Source organism: Vanacampus margaritifer, chromosome 5 (genome assembly GCF_051991255.1).
Source record: "Vanacampus margaritifer isolate UIUO_Vmar chromosome 5, RoL_Vmar_1.0, whole genome shotgun sequence".
Classification (NCBI taxonomy): Eukaryota; Metazoa; Chordata; class Actinopteri; order Syngnathiformes; family Syngnathidae; genus Vanacampus; species Vanacampus margaritifer.
In genome coordinates, this window is record NC_135436.1 from 20,299,949 (window position 1) to 20,313,128 (window position 13,180).

A 13,180-nucleotide genomic window follows, 5' to 3' on the forward strand; every position below is an offset into this window, starting at 1 on the left:
AACAGTTGGTATATTTTTCTTGAACCCCCATCACCGGAGATGTTAAAGTATTTCCAACAATCTTTATTTTGAAATGGAAATACACTCTACTTTTTACGCAATACTGTATGTGACTTGTGTTCCTACAACTGTGACTTTAACACCTCTGGTTTAGATTAAATTCATAATGTTAGACACATCCATGTTACCATTTAGATTCATAAATAGAAAATATTTTAGAAATTGTCACATGGCCACAACACACACACACACACAAAATGCCGACAATCTATTTACTGCCGTTTTATTACGAAAAGTTTCGATTATCCATCTCAGTTGTTACATTCAAATCTGCAAATCACATTCTCTCAATACTTTCACACTGAACACTTGTTCCTTGGCTGCAGTCGTAGGAATGACATACCAGGACTGTGTGCAGGCATTTTACCTGAGGAGGATGAGGCTAACATATGCTTAATAAGCATCACTCGCAAAATATAAAATGAAGTCCAACAATAGAAAAAAATAATAATCAAAAGGTAAATAGCACTTTCCGGAACATCATACCAACAACAACACAATGATTCTGAGCATTGTAAACGGATTCATCACAAAACACTTCAAGAACAATTGGAAATGTGTATGGTAACTTCCACACAAGAAAAAGGGTATTTTATGGATGTTATGATGGGAAAAAGGCAAGTAAAGTGGTAGAAAATAACTGAACACACATTGAATATTGGAAATTCTTACCATTAGCTATCTCATGGGGCAGCCATTTTGCCACTTGCTGTCGACTGAAAATGACATCAGAGTAGCTAACGAGCATTTGTGGCTCAGCTTTAGAAAACAGGTGAGCCGTGATTAGTAGTTACTTTAGCGACCATGATGTCCTTTTTAGCCAACAGCAAGTGGCAAAATGGCTGCCCCATGAGTTGGATTTTGCTGCTTACCTCATATTCCACAAACACAATATTACTCACAATGCTGTCTTTAGACTACTGGGGGCACATACACTATATTATTGTAAAGACAATTTTTGGGTTGACTTACCCCCTGAAAAAAGAAAAGGCTCAGCAATGTTGAGGCTGCCATGTTGATATTTAAAACAAAAGCACTTACTAGCCAGAAAAAAAATCCACTTTTCTTTTGTTATCTTTCCACATACATGCAGTGTACATATATATTTATTACTCCTCAGTCATCTTGGCGATGTTAAGTTCCTGTTGTATTTTTATTTTTTTTACATTAAATCCCCCATCACCACCTTTAGAACAAATATTGTTTTCATTAACGCCTGCCCCCAAATCAACTTACCAGTCAATTTCAAAGTCATTTTTTCCCCAGTTGGCTCACTCATAAATATCTTCAATAACAACAACAAATAGGTGTCTATTTAAACAATACTCCCAATAAGTTACTTAGAAGTGACCTCACTTAATCTGACATGGCTTTTTTGAATGATCATGAGATGGACACACCCAACCATTTTCTGTACACAAGATGGCGGAATCATTTGTTTTTGTTACAGTTAGCTTGAGCATGTTTGCGCATGCGCTTGAATGTAATTTCTTCCTTACTGGCACGCCATTTTGAAAAAATAAAAACATCAAGAAGGCAATTACTTTACATGGCTATTTCTTGGTCACAGTGAAGCTGGTTGAAAAAAAAAAAATCGGTAATAATAAAAATAGGGAAGTTAGTGATTGCGCCGCCTCAGAGGTACACCTCAATGGTGTCGAAGATAATGCGGCGACACAGCGGGCAGTTGTGCTGGTAGAAGGGCTGATGCAGCAGGATGTCGGTGCAGCCTCGACACAAGCACAGGTGCCTGCACGGCAGCAGCACCACCGTCTTGGCGCAGTCGTGGCAGATGACGCACATCTTGCGGTGCTCCTGCTCGTTCAGCAGCGTCAGCAGGTTGTCTGCCGGGTGTCGCCGCACCTGCTCGGCTTTCAGAGGCCTCGCCGTGCTCGACGACGCCGGCTCCTCCTGTTGGTGGTCAGTGCCGTCGGGCGGGTCCCGATTGTTCTCCTCGCCATCTGGGTCGGCGTTCGCTCGGTTGTCGAGCTGCGTCCTCAGCGCCAGGCTCAACTGGCTTCTGTGGTGAGACAGCTGCCGCCAGATTCTTCTCTCCAGCAGGTAGAGATGTAGCGACATCCGGCGGAGGTGTCGCATAACGGCGTGTATTAAACACAGGGCCGAATGAAGCTCTGCCGAAAGTCTCCGCAATCCCGGGAAGGAGTTAACAGAAGCCGTAAGTCGCCGCAACGCATGCCTGGTGACTTCTGGGTTAAGGTAAGCGGTGGTTGTCAGCGCTATGCTGACGGTGAGCGCCAGGCCGTACGTGTTGAGTATGAAAATGCTAATGAAGATGTGCACCAGTGACACCAGGAAGTCCAACATCAGCTTGCAGGGGGACCACAGGAAGGCCGACGTGCCAATCAGGCTGCTGTAGAGGAAGGTGACGGAGGTCAGCGTGAGCTCCAGCGCCATCTGCAGCGGGCTGGACACCGTCTGCCACACGCTGACAAAGGCCAAGTGAAGGTTGAGGGCGGCGATGAGGGCGTAGTTGACCACCGTGTTGACCAGGTAGACCAGGAGGCTGAGCGCGATGCCGCACGCCTCCAGCAGCAACAGCAGCCCCCGACACAGCTGCTCCTTGCCTCGGAGCAGTACGTGAGTCAACAGGTAGCCCACCATCTTCAAGCTCTCCAGAAGCCCCTCCAGAGATAGCATGAGGCTGCCCAGCAAGGCCACCACGCCGTGGGCAATGTGGGACGTTGCCGATGCCGTGGAGAGCAAACAGAGCAGCACCAAGTTGCCCAGCTCCAGGAGGGAGTAGACCAAGAGTGCGGGCAGGTTGATTATGAAGTGGTACACAGTCAGGACAGTGCGGACTATCGTGTGGACGAGGAGGAAATTGACGTCCAGCATTATGGAGACTGCATCTAGGCATTTTCCGAACGTAGAAATTAGAACGTTTACTGGTCCCATGGCACTGTGCTTTCAGTGTGTCTCCACGTCAACGTCCATGTTTGTTTGCATGCTCAGTTATCTCCAATTCAGACCATCGAGTGCTGCTTCCATTGCACCAGCCTGTAAAAAGGGAGATTTAATCATTTTACTTTCACAATTAAGATCCGTCCATTTACCAATTTCTTTTTCGCAACGAACTGCCGACACGACGCACAACCGGATGTTTACTTTTAAATACGGAGCGAATACTTCCGCCGCATTTACGCGTTTCCTCCGTTGTCTTCACTCGCATTTGTGAACCGAAACCCAACTAGGTCACATACTTACATCATGGGGGGATTGAATTGTACCATAAGAATTAGAGAATAGACGAGGAAACTCAGTTAGCTTCAACACGCTTTCCGTCGTTGAGGTGGGCGCCATATTTGTTTTGGTCGCTTCCTTTCGCTACTTCCGGGTGTCTGTCTGCGCGTGCGCCATATCCGCAATGGAGCGGTTGTATTGTTATACTATATTTGTGTTGTCATATATTTTTTTAATAACAAACGGGCTTCATATGTGTGGCTCATTTTGGTTTGAATTAGATTTATTAGAATTAGATCTATCTATCTATCTATCTATCTATCTATCTATCTATCTATCTATCTATCTATCTATCTATCTATCTATTGAAGGATATTATAACATTTTAATACCTATTTTCATATATCGATTATTGTTACTGATCATGAACATTTAATTCTTCATTTTAAGTTTGTCAAAGTGTCTTGTGTCCTGAGCAGGGCACATGATGTTGACCTCGTATGTTCTGGGTTAAAGCTGGGACCATATTATTTAGTCTAGAAAAGTTCCTTCTCATCACTTTGTACGAAAACATATTTTCGCCCTTGATTTTGCTATACACTGATTGGTCCAGAATTTCTTGTTTTATTTTGTACACGTACATTGTGGTCTTGAACAGAACTTGTTTTGCTTTTCCATTAGTCACGGTCATTGGTGCTTTTGGGTCAAATGATAAAGTGAGATTTTGTTATGAAGAAGAATATGAAAAGTGCCTTGAAAATATACATATTTTGGCTAGAGACGAATGCAGCTGCGCTAAGAGTTCTGTTGTTTGACATGTCCTTCAACTGTATAACACATTTGCTCATTCATGAAGGGAGAGATATTCTGCTTGGAGACTGAATTGTAATAAAAGGCTGGCCCTTCGAAAGAAGGGTGTGCATTGTTGATCAGAACTTGTCGGAGTTTGATTCAGTGGTGCAACAGGAGATCTCCTTTAAGAATTATCCTGCGCAGGAAACTCTGTTCATTTCTCATCTCACCAGTTGGTTTATTGGACAGGCAAAAAGTTATGGATTAACTACACCCCTCAGTTGGTGATTTTAATATACCTTCTTCAGTTGGTGACCCTCCGACGGCAAGGCGTTTGACGGTTGTTGCGTTCGCGGACGGTTTGAATTCCTGGCGCCATATTAATTGAGGTAAGTGGAGATCTTATCCACGTTTTGAGGAATTCTTTCTGTCTAGGAGCGCTCCGGCCGCCATGCGTTCTTGTAAGATAACCAAATCAAGGGTGAGATTTGTGTGAGCAGAGGTAGAAGTTTAAGTTGTTTGGTTGTATGGAGTCAATAATTGTGGAATTTCCTACGGTATTTGAAGTATACATATTTGTGGTGCACATTGAATTGAATAATTTCCTACGGTATTTGAAGTATACATATTTGTGGTGCACATTGAATTGAATAGCGATCGCTTGTAAGTCAGTACTGGGAAACATTTTGTCTTTACAATTTGGTTTTTACAGACGATAGATACGTAGATAATTGATTTGAAGTCTGCGTATATGAGGTTAAGATATAAGTAAGTTGTTGAAGTTGAGAGTAAATCAGCTGGGGAAACATTATTGTTGTAACCAAGCGGTAGATGTATGGGCATTGGTTTTACGTCCATACATATTTAAGTTGAGAGAAGTCGGCTCAAAAAGCATCTTTGTCTTGATCCCTGCCTGATGCGCGGGAGAGACAAACACTTTGTTTTTATGAGTAATAGATTCTTGGGTAATTAGATAACGAAGATCCTTGAATAAGTGTTGCCGATTAAAGCTGCGGGAGGATCGACTGCTTCATTTTCTAGGGACAAAAGACTCAACTTATGGAAGTCAGATTGACATAAAACGGACTTAATACGCCGTTTTAAGATTAATCGATAGGTCTATGAATAATTGGATATTGACATTTTTAGACAAGATATAAGAGATAAGATGTATTGACTCAACTCGTGTAAGTCGGGCTGACTAAAGCATATTTGATACGACGCTTTAGATCAAGCCAATAGGTCTATTGAATATTCGTGATTAAAATTCAAAGACAAAGAAACTGTTGAAGCTGGGGTAGCGCAGTTGACATCCGGATATTTATGTGTTGATATGTCGTACAAAACGACATGTCTTGTCTGTCCGTTGTGTGTATGCCGTCTGATCGGTGAAGAAACTCTAACGTTACGGTAAAATCTTAAAGGGACCGCGACGAGAACAGTTGATTAATTCTGTTATAAGTGAGACGTCACTTCATTTAAATAATAATACAACTGAACTATGATAATTTACAATATAATATAATATAATACAAATCAATAAGCTATAAAATACCTGAGTTAATAATTAAGACGAAACATGGACACTCTATTTGAACTCAAAACACAGTGGTTTGACCCGAATGGGATTCCGTTGAGTTTAGATGGGATGACGCTGGATAAACAAATTGGGAACGCATGCGCTGTGGCTATAGGGATTTTACCTACAAAGGCTAAACGAGAAACAAAAAAAGAACTTTGCGACTGGATGCAAGACGGCTGTAGAAAAGGTTATTTTCCGTCATTACAATCTGCAGTGTGTCTAATCTCTTTGATGAAGAACGTTGAACTTGCATGTGTGAAAAAACGTCACGAACTAGATGAGCTGGTGCAACACACATCTGTAATTTCTTCGAGTGGAAGAAAAGCCAGAAATGATCGAAAGCTTGTTGACAAAATAATGAATAATGCTAGAATACTAGCTTTAGGTATTTTTGTGAAGTTATAACCATTTATATAACTAAATAATGATATAAGACTAAATGATTTGACCTGATATGACTTCCGCTAGTCGGAATTAAAGCTTCCGGATTAATCATACCGTTTAAATAATGACTTAAAATGTAATTAATATTGAACGACGGGACTTGATTATATTGTGAAAAAGGTTAGTTTATTCTAATAAGATATGGCATTTGTTCGATGGTTTTAATGACTGCAATTTAACTTTGAATGTGCGTACACGGCGACCGCCCGTTAATAATGTTATGAGTGTATGTAATTTTATATAGAGGAGAGTCCCGGACGTATCTTTAAGAAAAGTGTATTGAAAAAATGATTAATACTGAAATGTTGCTTTGCAAATAAAATAACTGTATAATACAAATTTATGTAATAAAACAAATTAAGCCGTTTAATAAGCGCTAAACGGGATAAATTAATTAGACGGTAAAATTACTAATAAAACTTCTAACGCTAAAACCCGCAATTGTCTGTGTTAAATAATTGAACGACATTATATAAATTGTTGCCGTAACTGATTTTATAAGCCCCTTACATAAATTTCTTAAGCACTAATGTTGAATACTTAAACTGGCTTCAAGAGTGCAAATACGTCATATTTAAAAATTATGTTTGCTATAAAACGAACGAATATTAATACACAAATAACATAGAGAGGTATAGTTTTAAGATATTATAAAATTTAGATGCATGTCTTATGCTTGTAGAGCATGGGTGGCTTTGACTGATTGTAGTTGCTATGACTCATTCCCTTTCTCGGGTTAAAAAATGCCAACAGCCATCAATCTTTGTAATGAGGTCAAATAAAATGTTTTTATAAAAGGTAATGTTAATTGTGTGATTGTTTTAGATTAAATAGTTTAGTCTCTACTCTTATTTTAATAATAATAATAATAATAACTAAAAACAAATAACTTGGATGGCAATTAATGTGGAATAATTCTTATATAGATGATTGTTTTTTCCCTTATGATTTTGTTTGTGCGCGAGAACATTGTTTAATAAATTTTAAATATCTTTTCAGAATCAGGAGACACACCCATTAAGGACAATTGGGGTCGCACCAAAGTGCCATGTTCCGGTCCTGGGGATGAAGTAATGTGTTAATTATAATTTAAAAGGAGTTTTTTATTTATTTTTTCTCCGACGTTTATAAATAGAAAGTAATTTTAATCTCTCCTGAATATATTTAACCTTTGAATTCGACATTTGAAGTCTCATTACAAACAGACTGGGGAAGCTATCTGGAAGAAACACATTTTTGACATAATTTGAGGTGCTATGTAATTAAAAATCATTCCTGCTTTGACGTTTGACCAAAGGCTGACTTTACGGGCTGCGGCCTCCATTGAGAAAACATTAATTGAAAACTACACACTTATTAATTAACTATATTTGTAAATTGTTAGAGTATATCTGTCCTATTTTATCCTAAGTATTATTTATGAAGGTATGCAAAACATATTAAATTAAATATTGTAAACCATAACAAATATTGACATATAATTAGACTTTCATTGTTTTAATTATTATTTTTTATTATTTTTATTTTTATTTAATTTTTTTAATAAAGGAAGTTTTTGGTTTTAATATTTACTGACATGTTATAACCTAAATACTGTTGGGGCAGATTTTAATGTTTTCAGTCGAGTGAGGATTATTGGTCAAGGGTCATTATTTCGGAACAAAGTCAACTGGCGGGACACAGACCTCTTTAAAAACCCCCACCCACAAAGAAACTGCAACTGCCACCACCATCAGAGGGGCGGGATGCAGCCATCATCACAAAACATCCTGCCAATACCTGATGGAGAGGGGAGGTTCCTGGCGCCACCTGTTGCAACAATGACTGTGCCATCATATACAAATGTGATAAAAGAAAAACTGCTCCACTGCCCAATGCACACAATGCTCCGCACGAACTGTCCTATGAAAAACTGCTCCATATGCTCTGCACAAGCGTCCTTAAAGCATTCCTGCGTCCAGAACTGTCCACTACGATGGTGACTCAACCCCACAAACATTTTAATATACCTTCTTCACTATCTATCTATCTATCTATCTATCTATCTATCTATCTATCCATCCATCCATCTATCTATCTATTCATCCATCCATCTTTGTTTTTTATTTTAAACAATAAATTAACTACCACATGTATTTGGCAGGATCTGCCTGTTTCTCCATATATATATATACATATATATATATATATATATGTACACACACGCACATGCAGCTATGTATTTATTATTTCCTTCCTCACTGTAATCTCCCTCATCCTCCCCATCTAAGATGCTTAGTGTTGCTTAGCGTCTTCTTTTCAGGGGTGGTGGTGATATGATCTGACATGATCATGGGAAATCCTGTGCCAAACCTTTGGACATGACGAATGGCATTTGGTTAAGCATCTAATGACACAACAGGGATATGCAGAGGCAATACAAGTGGCTATAAAAGGTACTTTTGTCTTTGCCATGAAGCTTCTTGCTCCTTTTATGGTAGGGAACCCTCCCTCTGGTCTATTAGCCAGTCAACTTCCTGTGTTTGTTTTGCGCAAGTTCAAATTGCTCCTTTCCAAATGATCACTTAGAAATGGTTTGCTGCTTCTGCAGGGATTTCTAAAGTGTCTTTTATGGGCGAAGGAATTATCATGTATTAGGTGCACCCACTTTCACTGACACTGTGGTCTTTGGTGAAAAATGATGGAATTCAGGTGCATTTCAGGCTATACACACACACACACACCGTGATATCCAAAACACATGTTTAGTGGGGACAGGAAACATCAGAGACAACAAAACAAGTGACAGCCCTTGACGCGTTTCCTTCAAAGAGCCACGGATGATAACGTAGCAGCGGTTGGGCATCTCACCCACTGGGTCATTTCCCCCTTTTAAAAGGCAGGAAGTGTGTGACCCGTCCTTCCTCATCTTTTGTCTGCTCATCCAGCCCAGGAATTCCAAGAACTCTTTACTACTTGACCTCAAACTTCAGTGTGAAGATCTGTGTTGATTCATTTCCGAAATATTTGTTTTTCATGAGACACACATGGACAAAATTATTAGTGTTTTTGCATGACCCCCCGTCAACCACCCTGATAGGTGACAGATTAAAATTCTTCTCCGATTTAAATAAAATAAATCAATTGAGACTTAAGCGAGACCCATGCCGATTGTCCGATTGAATCCGAGTTTGTGGGTAAATGGGAAAAAAAATGTGAGAGAGATTTTCTAAAGTTTTTTTGTGGTGTGAAAAATATGAATAGCATGACGAACACAGTGGCGCTCATCCAGGAGGAATTCCTCTTCTTTGATGGGCTTTCTTGGGACCTTGAGCACGTCATGCGCGCATCTGCAGGATGTTGCTAATGGCAGCTGCGACTTCCTACTTGGTTTCTGGCTATTCAGCATCGGTAGCCAGATAAATGTGCGATGAATAGAAACAATATGGATACACTAATTCGGACCCAATAATAATAATAAACGTCAAATGAGCATGGCAATTAACAGCTTGTGTATCTCAAAGCCTCACTGTAATTTTTTTTTAGAAGTCATCAACGGATACAAGAAGGCAAAACAAGAGGAAAATCCCCATGTATGCATCACATCATCTTCTCTCCACATAAAGACTAACCCCGCCCACTCCATATTATCACCATGGTGAAGCAATGTTCACATCTTGTCCTGTGCGGTTATCAAAGTATCTCTTTGTCACATTCCTGGTTGTCGTGACAACATTTTGCAGAAATTCTAATTCCTCTCCCACTCTCCCCTTGCGAGCCCCCTCACCACACAGCAATGACTGGAAGCCCCCCGCCATACTGGGGCAGCGGCAGGAGCGGGGACAATAGGCGTCTCTCATGATGGGCGGACAACTCCCAGAAACCAACTGCCTCTCAGGACTGGCCTCAATGCCTCGGAAAGAGTGACTTCTTTTCCGCTCTTTCCTTCCTTCAGCCGCTGCTCGGGCCTTGGGCGCAACACAGACACCGGGTGAGGTAAACAGCAGTCGTGCGAGCTCATCAATCACACGGGAGAGGCAAACACGCACACAAGTTTATAGGAAGGCCAGTGACGGCAGTCCATGGTCAAATCCAGCAATCAAGATAATTACGCCTTACAAATTGTTGGGTTAAGAAAAAAAGAGACAATTTGGGCTAATTTTACTCCAATTACGGGGTCAAAAAGGGAGAGTGCCACTTGGGTCATTCATGGATAGATGGATGGTGGGATGAATACTTTATTGATTCTGAGAAATAATATCGTCAAATTAATTGTCACAAGCATTTCATGGAAAAACGTATAGGACATTAAATTCAACTTGATGAACCATTCTTTGTTACCTTCCTTCCTTGCTAGCCTCCAAACTCCCGCTCTCCCTCCAGTCTTTTTGGTTCTTTCTCTCTTCCTTCTTTCCCTCTTCTTTCTGTTTCCTTCCTTCCTTCCTTTTACCCTCCCACTTTCCCTCCCTCCATTCTTTCTGCTTCCTTCCTTTTGTCTTTCCCTCCATACTTTGCTTCCTTCCTTCTTTCTTTCCATCCCACCCTATATTTTTTCTGTTACCTTCCTTTATTCCTTCCTCCTTTCTTTCTGATTCCTTCTTTCATTCTTCCAGTCCTTCCTTCCCACCCTCTCGCCCTCCTTCCTTCCTTCCTTCCGTCTATCCCTCCATTCTTTCCATTACTTTCCTTCCTTCCATCCCTCCATTTTTTCTGTTTCCTTCCTTCCTTATATCCCTCCATTCTTTCTGTTACCTTCCTTCCTTCCTTCCTTCCTTCCATCCCTCCTTTATGTTACCTTCCTTTCTTCTATCCCTCCATTCTTTCTGTTACCTTCCTTCCTTCCATCCCTCCATTCTTTCTGTTTCCTTCCTTCCTTATATCCCTCCATTCTTTCTGTTACCTTCCTTCCTTCCTTCCTGCCTTCCTTCTATCCCTCCATTCTTTCTGTTACCTTCCTTCCTTCCTTCCTGCCTTCCTTCTATCCCTCCATTCTTTCTGTTACCTTTCTTCCTTCCTTCTATCCCTCCATTCTTTGTGTTACCTTCCTTCCTTCTATCCCTCCATTCTTTCTGTTTCCTTCCTTCCTTATATCCCTCCATTCTTTCTGTTACCTTCCTTCCTTCCTTCCTGCCTTCCTTCTATCCCTCCATTCTTTCTGTTACCTTCCTTCCTTTCTTCTATACCTCCATTCTTTCTGTTACCTTCCTTCCTTCCATCCCTCCATTCTTTCTGTTACCTTTCTTCCTTCCTTCTATCCCTCCATTCTTTCTGTTACCTTCCTTCCTTCCTTCCTGCCTTCCTTCTATCCCTCCATTCTTTCTGTTACCTTCCTTCCTTTCTTCTATACCTCCATTCTTTCTGTTACCTTCCTTCCTTCCATCCCTCCATTCTTTCTGTTACCTTTCTTCCTTCCTTCTATCCCTCCATTCTTTCTGTTACCTTCCTTCCTTCCTTTCATTCTTCTTTTCCCTCTTATACTTCCTCTGTCTTTCTTCCGTTCTTTCTTTCTCACGTGGCACAAAAGGAGACATTTAACAACAAATGTCTCCAACAACTCTCCTAGAAAAGGCCCAAAACTTTTTATTCCAACTACCGGTACATAAACGAGAATGTACTGATATAGTTTTTGTGTTTTCTTTCTTTGCTTAACTTCAATTGTTATTCCTTGCTTCCTTTGTTTTTCACTTCCTATCATTCTTCCTTTCATCCTATTGGGGAAAATATCACAAGGATGATATTTAACAGGACACACTTTGGCGGTGCTGGAGGAAGTCAGCTAAGACAAAAGAAAAGTCCTGTATATACATATACAATACATAGTCATTTATTCTCTAATGCAGTGAAGAAATACTTTGTGTTTGAAGACTTCAGGCTTTGTGAGAGTTCAGGTTCTGCCTCAACACAACTGCTGGTTTAAATGCAACTACAAACTGTATTCAAGCATAAACTTTTTTTTCCTTCTTTTTTTTAAAGGTTTGATAAGAGATTCAGTATGCTGAGGCAGAGCTTCTCTTGTTCTGTCTTAGCCTGGGAAGAGTGTAGAGGAGGGGGCCGGCCTTTTCCTGCTTCTGTTTTTCCCAGTCAGTCCCCCCTGACACAAATGCACTGCTTCGCAAATTCCCACATTCCCTTTCCAGGATGTATCATATTAAACTAGTAGAAAGGGGACTCTCGTTTTGTGTCTCATCCTCAAAATATTTTTCCCCAAGTAGGCTGTTTTTATTCACGCGCGCATCATTGTCTCATCACATGTGCCACACCCGAGCTCCGTTGGAGGCTAGCTCTCGTGATTTACTGACCTTGGCTGAACAATGCCATTGTTTTAACAATTTACAGTACTATGCACTTCAAACAAGTGCTGCGCTTCATTCCAGAGAAAATCAATGCATCAGCGCCAGTGTTTATAACCTTCTTCACATTGTTGTTTGTAGGTTTGCAAATATACTTTACTGACCCGCATTTGAAGAAAATAACTGAAACGTCACCACATGACAACATATAGCTTTTTTTATTGTCTGCATGAGGGTCCAAAAATGACAACTGTTTCCTTCTTTAGTGCGCAGATGGGATGTTGTGTTGGTTTCCGTACAAAGCACAATTAACATGACATCACAGGTGAATCAGACAGCGAGGATGTCTTATTAGTAATGGCCTTCATATTTCCATCAAAACACAAAAGGGACATTGTCCGTATCTCCATGAGCTGTTCCTCTCCGACAGTTTAATGAAGGGAAACATGAATCACACGTACAGAAGACTGAAAGCAACGTTCGACATACTTCAGTTCTCTGTTGCTGTTAAAGTTGTCACAAAATAATATCCAGTTACAATCTGACATCCAGTGTGCATCAAAAATTATGCTTTTGTCAAGATAGCGACAAATACAAAGTTGTCAGATGACCACAAGGTATGCATGCAACAATTATTTGTGACACTGACAGCAACTGGATCCAAGAATAAAGTCAATCAGAATTAGGTAGTAGAGCCCAACATACCAAACAGCAACCACAATAACTGCTAAATTTAATGCAAAGAATTTAGGTTTTGGCTACATCACTTTAATTTAATTGTTTTGTTATGTTTGCAGTAAATAAAAAATAAAGCGAGTTCATAAAATAAAGG

General features: G+C 40.3%; 1 protein-coding gene across 1 annotated transcript; it reads right to left on the minus strand.

The window, feature by feature from the left end:
* Positions 1–258: 258 nt before the first annotated feature.
* Positions 259–3,433, minus strand: rnf26 (ring finger protein 26). Its single transcript, XM_077566902.1, has 2 exons — positions 3,286–3,433; positions 259–3,078 (listed from the first exon to the last, which is right to left on the minus strand). The coding sequence occupies exon 2, from the start codon at positions 2,974–2,976 to the stop codon at positions 1,696–1,698; it is 1,281 nt and encodes a 426-aa protein (XP_077423028.1). The 5' UTR covers positions 2,977–3,078; positions 3,286–3,433; the 3' UTR covers positions 259–1,695.
* Positions 3,434–13,180: the final 9,747 nt, after the last annotated feature.

Bases quoted from the DNA above. Each gene is read 5' to 3' on its own strand.
- rnf26 (XM_077566902.1), bottom strand. From the start codon at position 2,976: ATGGGACCAGTAAACGTTCTAATTTCTACGTTCGGAAAATGCCTAGAT.